At 37.6% G+C, this 22,437-nt stretch overlaps 3 protein-coding genes across 3 annotated transcripts; 1 reads left to right on the plus strand and 2 right to left on the minus strand.

Moving 5' to 3' along the window:
• Positions 1–13,534: 13,534 nt before the first annotated feature.
• On the minus strand, positions 13,535–16,888 carry LOC122417904 (uncharacterized). The gene has a single exon (XM_043431800.1). The coding sequence runs from the start codon at positions 16,686–16,688 to the stop codon at positions 14,658–14,660; it is 2,031 nt and encodes a 676-aa protein (XP_043287735.1). The 5' UTR covers positions 16,689–16,888; the 3' UTR covers positions 13,535–14,657.
• Positions 16,712–18,093, minus strand: LOC122418354 (uncharacterized). Its single transcript, XM_043432514.1, has 3 exons — positions 17,533–18,093; positions 16,856–17,375; positions 16,712–16,716 (listed from the first exon to the last, which is right to left on the minus strand). The coding sequence occupies exons 1-3, from the start codon at positions 17,674–17,676 to the stop codon at positions 16,712–16,714; spliced, it is 669 nt and encodes a 222-aa protein (XP_043288449.1). The 5' UTR covers positions 17,677–18,093.
• Positions 17,835–21,879, plus strand: LOC122418355 (uncharacterized). The gene is made up of 6 exons (XM_043432515.1): positions 17,835–17,894; positions 20,245–20,474; positions 20,792–20,921; positions 21,087–21,203; positions 21,320–21,506; positions 21,591–21,879. The coding sequence occupies exons 1-6, from the start codon at positions 17,835–17,837 to the stop codon at positions 21,758–21,760; spliced, it is 894 nt and encodes a 297-aa protein (XP_043288450.1). The 3' UTR covers positions 21,761–21,879.
• The last annotated feature ends 558 nt before the right edge of the window (positions 21,880–22,437 follow it).

Genomic DNA, 22,437 nt, shown 5'->3' on the forward strand with positions numbered 1-22,437 from the left:
CACATTTTGTACATCAGATTCTCAAAACAGTTTCTGGTCTTGATATAAGTGTAGTTATTCTTTTTCCACCTGTTCTGTCGAGTAACAAATTTTGAAACTTATTCCAAAAAGTCTTTGGATGCTTTGTTTGCTGATCATATGAAAATTCGAATCTTTGGAATGCAGTAGGCAAACACAAATTTTGACAACAATACTTATGAAATGACATGTATGTTGAGTATTCCCACTTTGCAAACTACAAATGTGGAATCAGTGAAAAGATTCATTACGCTAAGTCTACAGATGCTCAGTTTTGGATGTGATCAAATTGAATGCCTGCTAACATCCATGGGAACATATAGAATTTCTGAATATAATGTTCGCTATGTCATTTCAATGTAACATCATGACTTTTGCCAACTTTTCTCTATAATACTATAAATTTGGATTATTGAAATACAGCAAAAATCTGCGAATTATAAAATTGATATACTGTGCCACTCATTTTACTTTTTAAAACTAACTGTAACATATATATGAAGTAAACACTCATCACAAAAGTCTTCAGTTGCTCATTTATGGATAGATTTTAAATTGCTGTCTTCAAAATTTATTGCGCAGATACATTGAATCGCAGCAGATACCTGCGAACTCTGAAATTTCGGTGCATAAATATGTGTGTTAAGTATCACCCCCGATCTTTTATTATGAGAATGAGTAATAGAACTTGATTTAGTAAGTTTTAAAGTATTTCTTTTTAAATACTATTGAAGTTTGTATTACTGCGGTATGAAACGAATACCTCCAAACTTTCATATTTTTGTGTCGCAGCATGTGTACCAATCATTTAAATTTTTTACTCCAACCGTAACATGTAATCTCAAAAATTCATCACAAACGTCTTCAGCTTTCCTAAATATCTAAATTTTCCGTTTTCTATTTTATTCTGAGTTTTTAAACTTTTAAATTCATTCCTGAATTCTCTTGAAATTGTTTTTCTCCAAAACCAATGCAGATACCTTAAACGTCTTTGAATTCCGTTGCTCTGTTGAATTAAGTACGCTCAGTTTTTTTTGCTTCTTTGAGTTCTGACATAATAAATGTTTCCGGGTGCCTTTTTGCAGCAACTATCAAACTGTAGATAATTGGATCTCAGCGGCCACTTGCAAACTTTGGAAATATATTTCATCGGGGACACGTTTTGAATGACACGAAAATGTCTAGATTCAGAATGCAAAAGCAACATTTAAAAAGGGCCAATTCTGTTGGATTTGTTGTGTCTTGAATTTGATCTATCTTTCCTCTTTTCCTTTCTTTTTCCTAACGTTATCAGCCGAAAATCATATCTCGGCCCGCAACACGCATTGCTCCATGCTCTTGAGTTCCCAATGGACGAAACATATTAGAAGACAAGGAGAAAAATCACCAAGGTTCAAGAATAAACCTCTATCGAAATATTTTCAGTACAATTTCGACGAAAAATAGGTCTTTTTCGTGAAAACCAACGTTATACGCCGAAAATTATAAACAATTCATAGAAATTCAAACTAAAATCTTATAGTCATCTGAACATAAATAAGGATTTTTTGAGAAAAAAGACGTGATATAAAACCATAAACTTCCCCTAGGGAAAAAAAAGGGAAAAAAAGATTGGGACAAGTACATTGATGGTCCCTCGTTTGCTGATAATTCCACCCATGAAAAAAACTTTAAACAAAATTTTTTTTTAATTGTAAAAAAAATTATTTCATAAAAAAAAATACAGAACAATTCGAAAAAAAATTTACAAATCTTGAAAAAACGTTATATTAAAAAAAAACTAATCTGCATCTATTTTTTAAAGTGTCAAAAGAATCAAATAACAAGTAAAAAATAATAAACCGAAAAATCGCCCTTGAAATCATTTTGGAAACCGATGCCTCATTCTTCTTATTTGATTCGAACAGCTAAATCAATTGAAAATAATTCCATCTAATTTACCTGCAACATTAAAATTTATTATATCAATTCGAGGCCAAGTATTTTCTAATGAATTGAAAAAAGTTACCACTTGAATTACGTGCAGCACTAAAATTTATGATATCAATCAGTGGATAAGTATTTTATTAGTAACTCCAAATTTTGACATTATTGAATTGTTCCAAGAAGCTTTCAAATCCAAAAGAATCACATGCAAGCTAGTCATTTCTTACTCTATGGTGGCAGAGACTTATAAGAAAATCGATTCTTCTCAGACTTTCAGGATCCTCTGGTATTCTTTACAAAATTCGACGTCGATTGGATCGATACAAATTATGGTTAAATATGTGTTAAAAGTACTTGTCCGGCCCATCACTTTCCGTTTAAATTGTTCATCCCAATAATAATCAGTGCTTGTCTAGAACTGATGGATCACAAGTATCCATGCAGAGGGAATTGAGAGAATTATCTTCAAGTAATTTTTACGTAATTGCCCTAATTTAATAAAAAAAAAGCAAAGAAATTGTTCCGCAATATACAAGGGATATTATTGTGCATTGATAAATGAAAATAACTGTACATAATATATATGTTCAAGTTTAAAAAATAATTCTCCAGTTTGTATTCAATGACGGCAATTTTTGCTTCTCACTTATTCTTCCAGCGAACGAATTCCATTCGGAATAAGAACTAACCTATACTATTATTAAGAACATTAAACTAATAATGAATCGCGTTTCAATAAATGTTTAACCGGATTCTGCCATACAATTCCATTTTTTCATGACTGATTTTTTTTTAAATGAATAGTGATGGGCCGGATAAGTACTTTTAACACATATGTAAACATAATTTGTATCGATCCAATCGACGGCGAATTTTGTGAATAATACCAGAGGATCCTGAATGTCTGAGAAGAATTGATTTTCTTATAAGTCTCTGCCACCATAGAGTAACATATGACTAGCTTTCATGTGATTTTTTTGGATTTAAAAGCTTCTTAGAAGAATTTAATAATGTCAAAATTTGGAGTTACTAATAAAATACTTGTCCACCGATTGATATCATAAATTTTAATGCTGCACGTAATTCAAGTGGTAACTTTTTTCAATTCATTAGAAAATACTTGGCCTCGAATTAATATAATAAATTTTAATGCCCGTAAATTAGATGAAATTTTTTTCAATTGATTTAGCTGTCCGAATCTAATAAGAAGAATGAGGCATCGGTTTCCAAAACGATTTCAGACCGATTTTTCGGTTTTTTATTTTTTACTTGTTATTTGATTCTTTTGACACTTTGAAAAATAGATACAGATTAGTTTTTGCTTTAATATAATGTTTTTTCAAGATTTATGCAATTTTTTTCGAATTGTTTTGTATTTTTTTTATAAAATAATTTTTTTTACAATTTAAAAACAAACATTTTTTTAAGTTTTTTTTATGGATGGAATTATCAGCAAACGAGGGACCATCAATGTACTTGTCCCAACCTTTTTTTTCCTAGGTACGAATAAATAGAAAAAAAACACACGGAACTGTTAGAATGATATTAGAAACTTTACTTGAATAAACGTTTTCTAATCAAGAGACTCGGCAGAGTCTCGGGACAAGTACATTGACAGCCCTGTCGTCTGCTGGCCCGAGGCTCTCGCCGAGACTATATTATCTCTGAATAAAACGATTCGCGGTGGTGGGGGTAAAATCGACATGTCATTTTCTTGAATTGCGAAGCTCAGGAGTTATGTCGCAATTTGAAAATTGAACTTTCAGCTAATTAAGAAATTCTCTTTCAATTGCGCCCAAAATCAGCACGATCGGTGGCGTAATTGCTGAGAAAAAACTTTGCACGGGCTCAAGATTATGCAAAAAGTACCAACACATTTACGCAGCTGACGTATCCGTATATGGGTTCAGACCGATACATACAAGGGCTTCTTGATGCCCATCATAACCAATCACCGGTGAGAATCTATCCGTCTCGACCAATCACCGATGAGAAAGTTTCTGATAGTCTTCAATGTTTTCTTGTATACCGTCTGTTATCGTCTGTTATGTTATTATAAAGTGATTGCGATCGTAGCCCCGTGGATCAACGGTGCAAGATTTGCAAATTTCGTTTAAATAAATAAAACATTATTGGAAATAGCAGTGGATATAATCAATTTTATTTTTTTCATAAAAGAAGTTTCAATAAGTTTCGAGCCCAATTCACGACAATAATATCTATAATAAATAAAATCTCAAAAGTGGATTAATTGATCTCATACAGTGTACTGAGAGTGAGTAAAATGTTGAGAAGTGAAAACGTGAATAATGTGTGTCGTGAAAATTAAGAATTATCTGTTCTACTTCGATATCGTAATATATACATAGATAGCAAATTTGCGAGATTTCGCGTCATGTTGACGTTTGAGGTTATGACCGCCGGAGTGCTGTTGCGTGCAGAGTGTAGAAAAATAAAAGTGGTTATTGAAAAGTGGAAGGAATCGATATTATTAATGATGTTGTGCCCATGGTAACACCAAAATTGGCAGTACATAAAGATTCAGCAACTAAGCTAATTCAGCAGAACCGCAAATCCGCGAGTCTCAAAACTCACGCTTGGAGTCTATCGACCCCAAGAAGTGCACACCCGAAGAATGCTGACAGAGCATCACGCCACCGATCGCTCGAGAACGATCGAGAACGAATAATCAATAGTAGGGGTAAATTGATACCATTTTAGGGGAAATCTACGATTGTACAAAAACACTTGACACTGCCCGAACCAGGCAGTCTGCGAGAGTCAGCCCTAATTCCAATAACACGTCAATCATTTGGTCTCGAGGCAAATAAACCTCGACTTTGTAAAACTCTACCTAATAAACCTATTATTAACTTGTTTTAAAGTATTGAGCTGGAGTTCAACTCATTTATTGGCAATAAACCTTAAATACCTCGTCCACGATCACTCGTCCCTCCGAGACGGTTTTCGCGGGCACAACATTGGTGGCAGCGGTGGGATTGCCACATCTCAAGAACCGAAACACGTCTACAAGGCCGAAAGGAGAGAAGCGAAGCAGAACATCTTGAAGGGCAGAAAACCGCATCGCAGATTCCCAACTCTCAAGGACGAAGCAGGGATAAGCAACCGACGGAAAATCAACGCAGCAACGAGCAGCATGCATCGACGGATCATCGTACTGTAAGTGACGGAACAAATTATTTTATCCGCCAAAGCCAGAAACGATTTTATGTCCAACGAAGAACTCGTGAACCGTTTGAAATTACCGGGAGTTCGCACGATCTCGCGATCCCTTGATTCTTTCTTTAATAGAAACCTAAAATACGTTAGTTCAAAAAATCGTACAAGCTCACTATCGATTCCAACACGAATTAGGAGGAAAAGTGGTTCCGATGCACTAGATCGAACCGTCAGTTCAGACGACGTTTTTGCGGACGCTTTATCCACGTCCGAAAATAGAGATTTTTCAACCGCGGAGTCCACCCTTGATCCCCTAGTCTCAACCATGGTAGAAACAGTAAATTTAGATACTACGGGCAATACTACCGGAAATGTCGAAAATGGCGAAAATGGGGGAGCCCCAAATGCAGGAAGGCAAACTCCAGTTGACACTATGTCCCTTAAAGAAGCACGGACATTAATACCTGTTTTTGATGGAGAAAATCATAGAAGAGCAAAGAGTTTACTTGATGCCTACGAAATGGCAAATAGCATGATACCACCATCGGACAAAGCCAAACTTTTAAAAATAGTATTAACAACCAAACTAACTGACGACGCCAGAGAAAGCGTCCGATATCAATGTATTGAAACATTCGAAGAATTTAAAGAACACCTAATGGAACAATATGGCATCCGGAGAACAATAGAAGCAATCCAAGTAGAAATGCACACGTGTAAGCAACGAAATAATGAAAATATAACGGACTTTGGAAAAAGGATACAAGCCCTTACCATGGAATTAATTGAAGTTAGCGTGGAGGATGAGAGTACTATCGAACAAAAATTGACAGTAGAACGATACGTGAAGAAGATGGCTCTAGCAAATTTCCAAAGAGGACTGAAAAGGGAGTACCAAGTCCTCGTGAAAGCCAGAGGGTACACCTCGCTCAAAGCAGCAATAAAAGGTGCTCAAAACGAAGAAACGATTTTACAGGACTATGAATCAGTGGCTAAACAAACGCAGGGAGATAAGCGTAGTGAATATTGCTACAAGTGTAAAAAATCGGGACATTTAACAAAAGATTGTAGAAGCTCGAACTCATCGCCAGGGCATAATAACTTGCCGACGCCATCAAAAAACATCAGTTCATTCACCTGCAATTATTGCAAAAAACCTGGGCACCTATGGAAAGATTGCCGAAACCGGTTGAATCGACAAAATAACGGTCAAAACAATACGGGACAACGTCAAAATAATAATAATAATAATCGAGGCAGATACCGAGGAAATTTTAAAGGGAAGACCGGACAAAATAATAATAACAACGGGAGCCAGGAACAAACAGGCGAAAACAAAAACGCAGGCGACAACAAGAAAACCGTGGGGTCATTCACCCTAAACACGATCGTCGTCGAAGAGAAAACTACAGTCAGTAGGATCGCAGAAAAGAAAACAAGAGGCCCACTCGGAAGACACAATGCAGAAAAGGCAAAAAATGTTGCCAAAATAGACACCATCAACCCCGAAGACACGGCATGCGATTTTTATATTACAGTGAGGCAGGCCAAGAACAAGGTCCTGACCTTGAAAGGCGATACGGGAGCTCAGTGCTGCCTGATAAAGAAAAGTGCTATTTTCCCAGATACCGAAGCAATAGAAGAAACTATTGAATTGAAAGGAGTAGGAGGAACAACTTTTCACGCACTGTGCAAAGTTGAATTAGAACTAGAGACTCCAGCAGTAAATGTACGTCACGGATTTTTCGTGGTGGATGATTCCATCTCAATAAATACCGACGGAATCCTGGGAATGGATTTCATAAAAAAGCACAAGGTCGACATATTAGGCGGCCAATTCATCAAAATCTATGGACACGCTGAACCATTGATAGACGGGTCGAGGAAAATCAAACTACCTCCTCGCTCCGAATGCATCTACTACGCGAAAGCCAAGGAAATGAAAACAGGATGCGTAGTGACAGAAAAAATATCGCCAGAAATAACGATTTGCGGAATGGTCGCATCAAAAGGACTTGCTTGTCCTGTAATCATGAGAAACACATCAGAAAGTGAAATCGAAATAAACAGACCGACCGTGGAAATAGAAGAAATAATTCCAGAATCCGAATCAGGAAAAAAAAATCCAAATGGAATACCAAAAGAATTACACACTCTCGAAAGGGGAGAAAGACAGAAAAAATTATGGAAAGAAATGGGAGACCAATCTCATCTAAACGAAGAAGAAAAAAAATTCCTTAAGGAATTCAGTGAGCAATACTCGGACGTATTTCATCTCGAGGGAGAAATACTCGGTACAACAGACCTTGTAAGGCATCGAATTTACGTGAAAGAAGGAGCAGCACCGGTAAACATTAGACCGTACAGATTGCCCGAAACTCACAAGTCAGAGGTGATGACTCAAGCAAAGGAAATGCTGCGGGACGGAATCATACGTCCAAGCAGAAGTCCATGGAACGCACCGCTACTGGTCGTTCCAAAAAAGGCGGATGCCGAGGGCAACGTTCGAAAACGAGTAGTAGTGGACTTTCGTAAATTAAACGAAGTCACAGAAGGGGACTCATATCCACTGCCCAATATTACCGAGATATTGGACCAGTTGGGACGAGCCAAATACTTTACCACCCTCGACCTTGCTTCTGGTTTCCACCAAATTCCGATGGCGGAAGAAGATAAGGAAAAAACAGCCTTCTCAACTCCAATGGGACACTACGAATTTAACCGAATGCCCTTCGGACTGAAAAACGCACTACCAACCTTCCAAAGATTGATGGACGCAGTGCTAACAGGGTTGCAAGGTTTGAAATGCTATGTTTATCTAGATGATATCGTCGTGCACGGATCATCCTTCAAAGAACATAATGAAAGATTAAAAGAAGTCTTCGACAGACTCAGAGAAGCAAACCTAAAGGTACAACCAAGAAAATGTCATTTCCTTAGGAAGGAAACCCAATATTTGGGCCACATCATCACGGAGATCGGTGTGAAACCCGACCCCGAAAAAATAAAAGCAGTCCAAAATTTCCCTGTTCCAAAAAACGTTAAAGAAATCCAATCATTTCTAGGACTAGCCGGATATTATCGGAAGTTCATTCACAATTTTTCGAAACTCGCTAAACCCCTGTCCGAACTAATTAAGAAAGAGAAAAAGTTCGAGTGGACAAAACAAACGCAACAAGCTTTTGAAAAATTAAAAGAAACACTGAGTACGGCACCAATTTTGCAATACCCCGATTTCACGAAGCCATTCATAATAACGACTGACGCATCGGATAAAGCTATTGGAGCTATTCTATCACAAGGAAAAATAGGCGAAGACTTGCCTATTTGCTATGCCAGCCGAACTCTAAACAAAGCGGAAACAAACTACTCCACTACAGAAAGAGAAATGTTGGCGATCGTGTGGGCAGTAACACAATTTCGACCATACATTTACGGTACGGAATTCATAATCGTAACCGACCACAAACCCCTGACCTGGCTTTTTAATGTCAAAGACCCAGGCTCAAGACTAATGAGGTGGAGAATAAAGTTAGAAGAATACACCTACAAAATAGAGTACAAAGCAGGTAAGAAAAACACAAATGCGGACGCATTAAGCAGAATCTACTCAGTCATGCTGACTCAGAAAAGGAGCAACGACTCAAAAAAAAAGGGAGGACGGGGAAGACCACGTAAGGCAACACCAAGACAAACTCCATTGCCCGTTACAGACCCCGCCTCACAGGATCAACGGTCCAGCCCCATTCATGATGGCCGACCAGGAAATCAGAGTAGAACAACTGAAGATAAAGCAATAAAGAAAAACACTAAAGAAACAGAGGTCGGAAAGAGAAAGAATGAAAACAAAAACGAGAGAGATAGCGTAGAGGCCAGCGAGCGCGACGACGAGACACTTGACACTACCTCCGAGCTAACGTGTCCGAGCGAGAAAGAAAAAAACATAATAATGAAAGAATACCATGACACACCTCTCGGCGGACACCCAGGCATAAAAAGAATGACAAAAAGAATAAAAGAAAAATACGAATGGCCCGGAATGGTAAAAGAAATCAAAGAATACGTAGCATCATGCGACAAATGCCAGAAAAATAAAGTCAAGAGAACAAAAAATGCGCCGATGGTAATTACCGACACACCGGAAAACGCATTCGAGAAGTGCGCAGTAGATATAGTAGGACCATTGCCAGAAACAGAACAAGGAAACAAATATATTCTCACATTCCAGGACACTCTAACAAAATACAGTGCAGCCGTACCATTAAAAAACCAAGAAGCAAAGGAAGTAGCAAAAGGATTGGTCACGGAAATTATCTGCAAATACGGAACACCACAAATAATTCTTTCAGACCAAGGAACTAATTTCTTGAGCAATATTTTCAAAGAAATGTGCAAATTACTGCAAATAAAGAAGATTCAAACTACAGCCTACCACCCTCAATCAAATGGTGCCCTTGAAAGGTCACATCGTACATTAGCCGAATACCTCAAGAGTTATGTACAGGACGATCAAAAGGACTGGGACGAATGGTTGCCATATGCAATGTTCGCATACAACACCACCCCACATTCAGCTACGGGGTATACCCCTTTCCAACTGGTATACGGAAAGAAACCCGACTTACCGACAGCGCTCAAACAGCCCCCACGTACAACATACAATTATGACGATTACGTCGCCGAGTTAAGGGAGCGATTGAGAGCCACCCGACAAGTGGCACGAGAAAAACTCGTCCAAGGAAAAGAAAAAATAAAAGAGGAAAGGGACACGGCCGCCAGCCATATTAAATACGACATCGGTGATCAAGTCTTGTTGCTCGACCCCACCGTGCGCCGAGGAAGATCGGCCAAGCTAACCCCTAGTTGGACAGGGCCCTACACGGTGCGGAGCCAAGACTCGATAGTGAACTATAGCATCGGCCGTGGACGACGCATAATACGCGTACACGTAGACCGCCTGAAGCTCTACGTCACTCACTAACCAAGAATATCGAATAATGATATCGTTATAATGATATAATAATAATAAGAATATCGTATATGAAACGAAACAAAAGTATTTCAACTAATAGTGAAAAAGGGCATAAAAGAAAATAAAATCAGATTTAAAAAGAATCGAACAGAATCAAAAAAGAAATTTTAAACGTCAAAAAAAAAGAAAAAAAAAGGGACGTTTCGTCGAAGTAAATAAATAAAGTATACCCACCACTAGATGAACGCAGAAGAAATCCACCGAAAGAATCTACGAAATACCCACAACAAAAGTGTACAAGTGGAAAAGAAACAACGTTGGCAAACGAAATGGAATCGACGACTTCGACCACGACCACAGAAGGGAAAACGATGAACAGCTGAGGCGAAGGAAGAAGGAAAGGAGATTACACAAAAAAAAAAAAAATTTTAACAACAAAGTCTAAATCAAAAATTCACATATATTGTTACAAAAAAAGGGGGAAATGTCTATCCCCACTAAACGACACTTCGCCACCACTTAGGACCGAACATTTTCCAAATATCGTCCCAAACTTTATCCCGAACCGGACCTGGATACGGCTCCATGCAAAAAAGACGTCGGAGATTTAGTATATCGCCAGGAGAGTCCTCGGGACTCCAATCATCAAATTCCATGGAAAGCGGATCTTCCCGCCACATTCGGTCCCTCGCCATCCGACAAATTTGCCGGGACTGCCGGACAGCCTGTGCATGAGCTACGAAAGGCACCCTCCAGACCTCGTTGAATGGTCCACGGTGATAAACTTTCCGCAATTTCTGAAAAGAAACGACACAACATTTAAAGCAAAGACCTAAAGAATTAGAAAAAAAAAAAAAAAAAATTAAAATAAAATAAAATAAAATAAAATAAAATAAAAATATAAATAAATATTATTCATATATATATATGAGTATATTAGCCAACTTACCATATAAATAAAAGGGCCGGCGCCCCAATAATGAAGACCCTCGGATAACCCAGCAAACGCTGGTGATCGTTTTCGTCCAGCCATAATAACGTCGTTTCACAGAAAACTTTCGTCGAATGATAAAAAACGCCACAGAACACGCGAATATATAGAGCGACAAAAGAGGGGATAAGAAAAGGAAAAGACGCGCAGACACAGCTCGAACCACATATAACAATCAAAAGCCAAAAGCGAAAAAGCATATAGCATATAGAATAGAAGCAAGCAAAATAAAGAAAGAAAATAAAAATCGTGCACCCGGGTAAATAACGCATCAGCGAAACGCGCCCACGACGCGTGAGAAAAAAAAAAAAAAAAAATGAAAACGAGAATAAAATACAGTAAAGCCCACAGAATAAACGATAAATCAAACAAATAAACAAATTTACCAGAAGACGAAAAATTACAGGTGCATTATCCTCGGTGGAGCAGCACACGGAAATGGCCAAAAAGAAAACAAAAAATTCCACGTGGAGACACTAAAAAACACACCAGGAATCTACTATGAAGAAATAGGATCATTGAGATTGGTAAAAGGAATTTGGAAAACAGCGATTCACATGGACCTCAACGATATAAGGGAAAAGGAAAAACCACTCAGGAAAGTCCTGAACACTTTAGAGGAAATATGCAACAATACATCTAGTGACATTCTATGTTCTACTATAGCAAACACTGTGGAACCCATGATGAAAAAATTACAGGGAAAAATTCAATCAATCTACGATTTCGTAGGAAAAGACAATAAAAGGGGGAAACGAGGATTAATAAACGGATTAGGAACGATAATAAAATCGATTACCGGAAACTTAGACCAAGAAGATGCAAAAAGAATAGATGAAAGAATTAACGAAATAATAGAAAAGCAGAAAACGAATGAAGATGTACTAAAAGAAAACCTACAGATTCTAGAGTCCTCAATAGGCATCTATAATAAAACAACAAACAAGGTAGAATCTAGCATAAACGAATTAGAATTTGCAATAAACAAAATCCAAAATGAATTTAAGAACGAGCTTTCGGAAGTTGCACAGAGACAAATTTTGGACGGGAACATAAACACAATAAGCACAATAATAGAAGATTTCATAACAGATATAGATCAACTAGCTAATTTTCTAATACAGGCTAGAAAGGGACTAATAAACCCAACAGTAATAGCACCACAGCAAATATCAGAATATCTTACAAAAGCGACACCCTATATACCAAAGGGATTGAATTTCGTCACAGGCATAAAAAGCGGCGAAATCTCCAACTTATTGAAGACAGCGGAAATCACCACGTATACAAGCATGGCACGAGTGGTGTTAGTAATCAAATTTCCGTTGGTCGAGAATATTTTACTAAAAGTAAACAGAGTATACCCATTTCCTGTGAGAACCGATTCAAGCAAGTTTCAATTTATAGAAACGGAATACAGACTTATAATAGTGAATGGAAAAACAAGAAACTATCTAACACTAACGGAAGAAGAATTGAACAAAAGCAAAATAGTAGATTCTGTTTATTACTACAAACCAAAACAAGCCATTCAGATAGTCACAGAAGCAACACCATGCGAAATAAAACTATATTTAAACGAACCACAAAAAGGATGTACCCAAAGGATAGTAAAATTAGAAAAAACACTAATCATTGCCTTAGAACAAGAAGGAAGATGGTTATTCACGGCACCAAAACTAGAAAAAATCAGAGTAGAATGCGAAAATGAAAACATCATATATACAACTATATACGATAACGGAATACTGGCTTTGGACGGAAAATGTTCCGTCACCACCGCCGATTACCAACTAATAACATTAAATGAAATAACTCAAAATAAGTTTACAAAATTCTACCCGTCGTATAATCTAACGAACGCGTTAGGAAAAATAGAACCAAATCATCCAGCTTTCGATTACAGTATACCACACAAAATGATACTAGACCCATTAGAGATAAATAAATTGGGCGAAAGAGTAAACGTGTTGAAAAAGAAATTGAATGAAGGAAAAAATAACGAGGTGAACTGGGCTCACCGGCATCTCATAATCGGAAACTACTCTCTAAGTTCAATAACTCTGATTATACTGATAATGCTATGCACAATCTCATACTTTATATATAAAAAAAAGCTGAACCAACTCCTACAACGAACCACCCAGGTCAATGACGTGGAACGACCTTCGGAGGCACCAAAGCCTTCACGGAGAGAAAAGACACCTGAACTGAGTATCCAATACCAACCAACACCCAGGAAAACGAACACGGACTCGGAATAAAAATACACATGTAAACAAAATTGTAAGCCAAGAGACCATTATGATATCAAACTATAGCCAATTTTTATAATAGCCGAATACGCAGTTTCGTCTCTTTAAGGGGGGAGGATTGTTGTGCCCATGGTAACACCAAAATTCCCTGACTGCTCATACGACTTTCGCCGAAGGTATACTTTTGCAATTTCGGGACCTCGCTGAAGAGGGTCATCATGACCACGACGTCACTTCCGGTCGAAGGTCGTAACAACACTCTGCGAGGTCGTTACGACTCTTTGTCATTGTGGTTGCAAGCTTACTCAAGGTCGTAACGACCCTTCTAAAGGATCGTCCCGACCCTTTGCAAGCTTACCCGCAAGCTCGTCAGACAGTCGTACTTATCTCCGGAAAGGACGTTATGACCCTTCTACTGGTTTTTTCGTTCCCCAAGTCGTACCGACCTCCTAAACGGCCGTTATGACCGTTCCGTGGAGATTCGTCGCCAGGTTGTACCAACCTTCTGAATTGCCGTTATGACCATTCTACCGAGATTCGTCCTCAGGTCGTACTGACCTCATGTACAGCCGTTATGACCGTTCTAGATATTCGTCTCCAGGTCGTACCGACCTCCTGAACGGCTGTTTTGACTCTCATGCCGGGTTTCTTGACCTATAGTCGTGCCGACCTCATGAACAGCCGTTATGACCATTTTAGCGGGCTTCATCTCCAAGTCGTACTGACCTCCAGGAAAGCCGTTATGGCTCTCATGCCGAGTTCCTTGGCCTGGCGTACTGACCTGTTTGAGCAGGTCATTAGTACTCTTTGCAGAGTTCTCTTCCGTGAGCCATTAGAATTTATTTATTGTGAAAGTTGCGCTGTGAAATGTTTTTACCAAGATCTGATAAGTTACGGATTTGTCTAATAATCCATGCGGCCAAATATTAATAAAAAGTTGCTTCAATACAATTTAGAATGGATCGCAGCGCGAATTATTATCAAAATCGTTCACTGTGAAATCTCGAATATCATATTGAACAAGGATTTGGGAATGATATACTTTCTTGTACATATATGACAATATTTTATGAATTAATTTCATAATTCAACATAGTTAAAGGGCAATTGCGAGAGACAGCTGCATTTTTTGTAGTCATTTGGGATACTCAACTTATGACAATTTTCCATTATTTCGACATACATTATTGTTTCTGTTCGCTCGGTACGATCATTTTTAATAAATGGGTTTTGCAAAATGTATCGCAGTGGTGTGTAAAGCAAATAGTACTTTAGGATCAACGCCAGTGCTTCGCTTTAAATTCTTAATTCTATTTCAATCAGTTTCCCATACGTTCGTAATTTTGACACCATACATAACATTGTCCGTTTTCATTATAATCGCTGGTGTAAGTGCATCTTCCGTTGTGACAAACCCTTTCAACGCTTCAATTAACTCGTGTAAATGTGCAGCTCCGCAATTTTGACCAATAATTTCAAAGAATGTAACAAATAAGCCATTTATAGATCTGTTATCGTTATCAACGAAACTCACGATTGCGTCTATTCTTGCAAACAATCCGCCTCTTGTGTAAACGTATTTGTCGCAACTTTGCGTTACATTATTATCACCTTTCTCGGAAGCATAAATGACATCTCTTATCGTTGCTTTGTTATAATCTTTAAATAGCCCTTCGCAAGTGAGGCCTTCATTCGATAAGAGGCTCTTCTCCATAGCGGAGGGTTCGCGAACAATAGGACATCCGAGTCCTCGGAATTCTGAGTACTGCACATATTCGTGGTTATGTAATTGTTTGTTCTTTAAACCGACATTGAGTATATCCGTTATTTGTTCCAGAACTTCGTCGTCCAAATATGGATCGCTCTTGACTTCGCGTAAAAAATCTTTCAGTGCATAACTGTGCATTATTTGCAACGGACGACCGTTAGGACTTTTTAATGATAACATTATTTGACGATTATAACCCTCGTATATGAAAGCGCTGTGAGTCCACGTAGGGCCCCAGTTAGCTACGCAATCGGGAACATGTTTCAGTATGTGTAAGTTGTATGTCATGTTTCCTAGTCCCATCAAGTTTTGGTACTCTTCCGTTAGAAATTGAATAAGAAGCCGAGCCTTGCGAATTCCTCGGTTGTCAACGGATTCATTATTTAAAATATGCGCAGCTTCGGACAAGTAACAAAACAGTTGGAAATATTCATCAGGAATCAGATTTTTCAAGCACGGTACACAATAGTATAAAATCCAATTGCGCCATTCACTCGCCTTCCACACTTTACAGTTTTCAATACCTCTCGGCTTCCTCGCGATTTTACTGGGCGTGCGTATTTTTAGTAGCCGCTCGTTTATAAGCTTCTCAAAACTACTTTTGCTACGAATGTACCATCGATCGGTTGCTTTGGCATGAAGTAATAGTAGGGTCAATTTTTTTCCCACCCCGAGCCACATGTTATGCATGGAATCAATTACAACCCCTTTGTCTAAATGGAATTCCGGAAGGTATCTAAGTATGCTGTTACCGATAAATCCCTTTATTCTACTATTACTGTTCATCGCACTTTCCATATCGGAACGAATTTCTCTATCGGTACGGAGTTGAGATTCCATGTCAGGGTATACCCAAAGAAGATTATCCCCCCATCGTCTTCCTGAAGCGTAACACACAGGACATCCGTATTTGCCATTGAATCTCGTCATGTTTAGAATATTGCTTCGTGCCACAGAATCGACACAGCAAATAATCGTTATAAATTTACTGCAGATCATGTCAACTCCGTTTGGCTTCCACATTATACCAGTATTATATAAAAAACGAAGTTGTTCTACAACGGGTTTCATGATCGTGTTAATATCGGGATGATTTTTATCTACCCATACTCCGGCCATAATTATAAATCGTTTGCGTGCGTGTGGTGGAAGCTCGTTAATGGTTAGTAATATTGGCCAGGCGCTAACTGACGATGAATTCGCGACTTGGCACCCGTCTGTATTTATCGTAAAAGAAAAGTTCCACTTATTCGATAAAAAACCTCCAGATTTTTGCATCTCCTTATACATCTTTCCATCAAATATGTCTTCTATACCGTTGTCATTTAGCTTTTTTCGATTTTTCGCGTATCTTAGAAGTTCAACGAAATTAGGTATAGAGAAAAATCTTTCCATTTGATTAATCAAATCAAGCGTGACGAAGAATCCTACTGTACTTAATGGTTTCCCTGGTCCCGATACTTTGCATAGACAGTCTTCTACTGGTAACTTTCCCGTCCCGATAACATATTGGCACCGTTGACAATACAAGTGCCGCGTTTGGAAGTTTTCTTCGTTCCAACCTAATCTTTTCCACATCGTTCTCCTCGTAGTGGGAATAGTCACACTATTCGTCCACTTTTTAATTACTTTAAGAATTACCAATATCGCCAACACATTCAGGCAGAACCGGACCCCTATCGCGATAATGGTAATGAATTTAGAATAGCAGGGATCATTTTGTCTTATTCTATCGTTTTGCAAACGTTCTGATGGCAATGCCACGGCGTTATCACCGCCATTTCCATTACCATTAATGCCATTGTTTTCATGATTGATGTAGGAGCTTCCATCTATATCTAGGTACTGGTCTTGACCGTCATCCGAGCTTTCATCACTATCCTCTATGAAAAACGTTTCATCTTCGTTATCGTCGGTTACCACGGTGCATTCATTTCCGACAATATTACTATTAAAATTACCCAAACACTCTTCATTGATAATATCGGTACTATCACCCAACATGCGATCGTCATTGTTTTCATTGCAAATACTATCATTGCTAATAATACTTGTACAATTCGCCGTATCGCAATCACGCATTTCATGTACTTTCTTCTCATCTACGCACATTTCATCGCTAGTTTTATCTCTATTCTCCGTGTTATTGGGCGAATTTTCGTCGATAACGTTACGTTGCTCTTCTACTGTTGCTCTGCCATTGGCTTCATGTTGTTCGGTACCCGTTGTCGAGGTCTCCATTGGTTCCGGACTTCGAATTTTTCCCTTGAAACACAAGTTATAATATTTACAAATATATAAATATTTCATTTTTTGATATTTCTCAATAGCTCAATTCCTTTTCTTCCATTTGCGTTACATTATTACTTTCAATAACAATAATCCACATAATAAAAGTTCTCTTTCGTAGTTTTAATTGTACCGGTATTAATTCGTATTGGGGACATTCACGCGAGGTTGGCAATCTTCCAGTCACCTCTAAGAATAGCTTCATATAGGTCCTCATCTTCTTCTGCATATGTCCTTTATGTTTGTATCTCACTTCTCTTATCGTCTTTCGATCCATTGGGATCCGTCGCCTTGTATTGTTTACCTACACCGGCAATCTGGTTATTTTCACATAATTTTCATAAAACAATTATATATTTAACGATTTGTACTTTGTATGAATTTTCGACTACAGTTTCTAAGATACGAGTTTCACATTTGTAATTCGAATCAAGAATGCTGGTGCCACAATCTACCATCATGTCACCGGACGTTACTGAGCAACAACAAGTTGGGGTTTGTGTTGGTCTCTGAAAATGGCAAATGAACGTTGGTGACCCTACTCGACTATCTATATGATCATGACGTTTGTTCCTCTGCAAATTCAAAGGCCATTTATTTCTTCAATTAAAAGATATTGCTTTTTTTTTATATTCTGACACCAATATAGCTTCCAGTTTAATTGATTGAAATGGACTGGTAAGTTATTGATGAACAGTCATAAATTTGAAGACAAAATAGACTTACGTAATGAACGGGTTCTATCAACAAAATTCCTATCTTGAACGGTTTCACATTTTTATGTTTGTATACATTGCTACATTTTCACTCCCGTATTTTCGTCTTCGTCCATTACTATTTATTATGTATAATCAGCAACAACAGTATTCCACGTAAACTTTTCGATCGATGTCAATTATAAGTGAACAAATAAGGAGATCCTGTGTTAGCTAATGAAACAATTATTATTGTTATTAAACTTTTACTAATTTTACCGGTTTCAATTTGCAATAGAGGAATTTTTACTTATTTATATTAGTTGTTCGAAATCTCGACTGAGAGATTATAATAAAAGTTCAAATCTCTAAAGAATATAAATTCGGTTCTTTTATAATATTACAATAGGCGCCCAATAATGAGGCACGTGATAATTGCTGAAAAAAATCTTATGGCCGTTTTCTTCAACGCGGCTCAAACTCCGTCAGTTCAATTTTTTCTCTGATTAATTGATTTTCTCAACGAGAACATTTTTATTTCATTTAAATTAATTATTGAACCTTAAACCAAACTCACATTTCTCGCACGTGTTTGCTGAATTAGATCATCGCGCATGCGCAACGTGCACGCTTGATATCATAAAGAAAAATTTTCTTAAATTTTTGAAAAATTTCGTTATTCTGTTATTCCGATTCATTATTATTATTTTGAACAAGAAAATGATTGTTTAGTTGATATTTATTAATAATATAAAGAATTTCGTGAGTCTAGGGAACTTTGGAGAAAGTCATTTGAGTTGGCCGCACTGGGAGCGCCTCGCCTCCCGAGCGTGACTTCGTGAAATGACAGTTTTTCAACATGGCTGCCGGTGTAAATACTCGTACGTTGTGAGGTTAAATTAAAATAAAGTACTCGGATCAGTGCATTTCATATATAGCAGGGTGAAATACTTAATATTACTACTCTCACACGACCCTTGCCGAGGGCATACTTTTGCAATTTCGCGACTTCCCCGAGGAGGGTCATTGCGACCACAACGTCACTTTCTAGCGAAGGTCATAACAACAATCCTCTCGGAGTCATAACGACTATTTGAGAGCTTGTGGCCGAACAGTAGAGGGACCTTATGACGTTGTGATAGATCGTTACGATCTCAGCCGGAAGAGACGTCGTCATAGTGATTTTCGTCAACGAAGTCGCGAATTTACAAAAGTATAGCTTCGGAGTCATAACGACCTTTTACCAGAGTCGTCAGAATAGTCAGAATGTGTAATAACATTACAAACTTTAATGTAGCGAAAGCGAAGGATGATTGAAAGAACGGAAGGAAAGATGTGAGCAGGCATGATGAATGTCAAGGAATATAGGTGTCAAGCGGGCTTTGTGTTGCAACAGTTGGAACCGGTTCGGTGAACCTGGAACAAGGTTTTTTATTTCCAGGAATGTTATCTATTTATACAAAGGGATTTGAAAAGACAGTGCAGAACGCCCTAGTGGATTTCGGTCGTTTTTATAATCTTTTCGACCGATTCCTGGTCGTACAATCCGCTAGGACGATTTGACTATTCAAAATGAGAACACGCCTAACAGAGAATTATCAATGTAACCGCATATTTGAGGGCATCAAAGCGATAACTAGTTGTATATAAATAAATTGCATATAATTTTGTGCATATAATATATATTCATTAATACAAATAAAGAATTGACGTGTACGTATATGCGGAGCAAGTTTTAGGTTAAACACAGTTACATCCAGACACAACTTTAATATTATGAGTGGTGCGTTCGTATAATTAAACGTAAAAGATTAATCACAATCATTTTAATGAAAATGTTGAAATAACGACTTCTTACCTTGATGAAAAAAATGCACTGAAGAATTCCGGTCCGCGTCGTCCACTTGTTTGGATGTATACACGTGCCAAACACATCACTGCTGGACGAGATATATTAGGAAAAAAGTTGATTTATAAGAAATGTTCATTTATACTAATCCACACCAATTTAATAGATGAATCAAATGAACACCAGCTAATCGATAAATTAACGCTACAATGCGATAAAAGTAACACTTCCAAAATTTATTACACTGAAAAACGTCGTTAACGTTGAAAAACACTTCGCCGTACGTATGTATTCTTTTCAGATAAAAACTATTAATATGGCCGGCTGCGTGAAAGTTTGTGCCTGGCTTGTGCGCACCAATGATATAAGATATAATCTACAACTGAAATCAAGTGGAGTACTAATAAAAGTCCTGCAGCAGGAAGTGTTGTGGCACATACCCTCAGTGGGAGATAGCCATTCAGGAAGAGAAGAAGAAGCAGGAAGTGTACCTACGACGTATATTACCGCAGTTCGGACGAAATACAATACGTACGTATATAGCATTCTCGCCAAAATATATTTATCGAATATACCGTACTGCTGCGCATGCGCAAATCATTGTATGCGCCGGCCACAAAGGTGACGGACGGCAGACTATATATATTTGGTGGTGAAAAAAAATCGTTCTTTTATAGACTCATTGAACCGGTACCGAATTTTTTTATTTTTGTATTATTTAATGTACAAAAATCTGCAATACATATACATATATATATAGATACATATGAAATATATAGCTCACGGCGTTATCATTTGTCAATGTTAATAATCACCTAATTTGAGGTTAATTATTTCGTATCGAACAGGTCCGCTTCGATGACATTATTCAGTCATATGATGTTCGTTGCACGAAAGAGCAGATTGATGAAGCAGGCAAAAAAAATGAAAGTTCGAAATCAATGCCTTCGATACAAGTTGCTGCGGGACAAAAGTGATGTGAGTATAATATATATATATATATATATATATATATATATATACACGCGTACTGCGCTGGGTCATTTGCAGCAATTACCCAAGTATCGCGTCAACGTACGTAACTGGATTTATGAAATGCAATATTTCAGATTATATCTGTGTGGTTTTTATGATTACTTGCAGTTGAATAAATTTTCTGAAGCACAAAACAACGATGTGAGGACCATCATCCGTGACGCGACCATGATGGCATGGGAGGTGACGGGGGCGACGAATGGTGATAACAAAGATAGTTTCAAGGTATACACTTTTATGGAAATAGCATTGCGAAGTTTATATTAAAGGTTATAAAAGCTACATTATATCGTTGAATGAACAAATATTTACAAGTATTAAATATATAGAAATGTGAACAGATTGAGCGAATGGACAGCAACGCCTCAACGCTAACAGTCATTCCGGATAATGGATCAAATGGAATAATCGAGTCTACTGCAATCATCGAACGGAAAAAAACATTGATCGACTCTGATGACTACAAATTGGAGAGAATGGTAGCGTTTGTTTTCGATCAAAAGTTTCACCCGGCCAACCAATTGCAAGGTATAAAGTTATTAAAACATTCTCACAATTCAAAAAATTGAACGACTCCAATATTTATATGATGCTAATATTATCATTCCAAAGGGCTCAAACGGAGCAGGACTGTGCAACGACTAAGTAAAAATCCAAAAAAAAAATGCCATAGATTAGATAAATCGATTGACGTGAAATATCTGGAAGCATCAAGAGCAGAAAGCGATGAACGGACCCGCGAAAGCATCACATTAAGCTGCGGTATTCGAATGGATAAATGAGAAAAAAAATCATTTTCGTTGGCTACACGTCAAATTGAATTCTCAATGAGTTCTAAGGAAAAGGTACACGTAATAAGTAAAACAAACATATCTGAATTGTAACTAGCTAAAGTTACGTACAAACATAAAGCATTTATATTAAATCCTAACGTTTTATTTATAGAGTATTAGCGTCGAAACAGACAGTACAAAAGAACTGCTCGCTGACGAAAAGGGATGATACGAGGAATACTGGAGGAAAAGACAGAAAGCGCGATCTGAAAGAATGCCTAAAAAGTCTTCTGTTATACTTTCTACTTTTACGGTTGGATAAATATTTCAAGAAAATTTTTTCTTGATCACCTTTTTATTTAATATAATATAATAATAAAATATTAATGAGGTCTTCATAGAAGTTCCGTCTGCATATAATCCTGGCACAGTATAAAAATGATTATAACGATGTTTTTAATATTGTGGAACAAAAAATTAACGCATTTATCGTCGTTTCGTTATGGTAAATAAATATTTTTCAAATTCGTGAATAATTAAAACGTATTAATCGATGGCGTGTAAGAACATTCATTTCAGCGGAATCCTGACCCGAATTGAAAAGAAAATTCATTAACAATATATTTGAGGAAATGCACAATAAGAGAAATATATTTTTCACACGACTGCGATACGTTACAGGACGT

The sequence above is a fragment of the Venturia canescens genome, chromosome 11, assembly GCF_019457755.1.
Source record: "Venturia canescens isolate UGA chromosome 11, ASM1945775v1, whole genome shotgun sequence".
Lineage (NCBI taxonomy): Eukaryota > Metazoa > Arthropoda > Insecta > Hymenoptera > Ichneumonidae > Venturia > Venturia canescens.

What these genes read in the sequence shown, in the direction of transcription:
- LOC122417904 (XM_043431800.1), bottom strand. Translation starts at nt 16,688, where the DNA reads ATGTGGAAAAGATTAGGTTGGAACGAAGAAAACTTCCAAACGCGGCAC.
- LOC122418354 (XM_043432514.1), bottom strand. Translation starts at nt 17,676, where the DNA reads ATGGATCGAAAGACGATAAGAGAAGTGAGATACAAACATAAAGGACAT. An exon ending in CCCAATACGAATTAATACCG is followed by an intron (nt 17,376 to 17,532) that starts GTACAATTAAAA and finishes TTGTGTTTCAAG; the next exon opens with GGAAAAATTCGAAGTCCGGA.
- LOC122418355 (XM_043432515.1), top strand. Translation starts at nt 17,835, where the DNA reads ATGCTGGTGCCACAATCTACCATCATGTCACCGGACGTTACTGAGCAA. An exon ending in TGCTGCGGGACAAAAGTGAT is followed by an intron (nt 20,922 to 21,086) that starts GTGAGTATAATA and finishes GATTACTTGCAG; the next exon opens with TTGAATAAATTTTCTGAAGC. An exon ending in CCCGGCCAACCAATTGCAAG is followed by an intron (nt 21,507 to 21,590) that starts GTATAAAGTTAT and finishes ATCATTCCAAAG; the next exon opens with GGCTCAAACGGAGCAGGACT.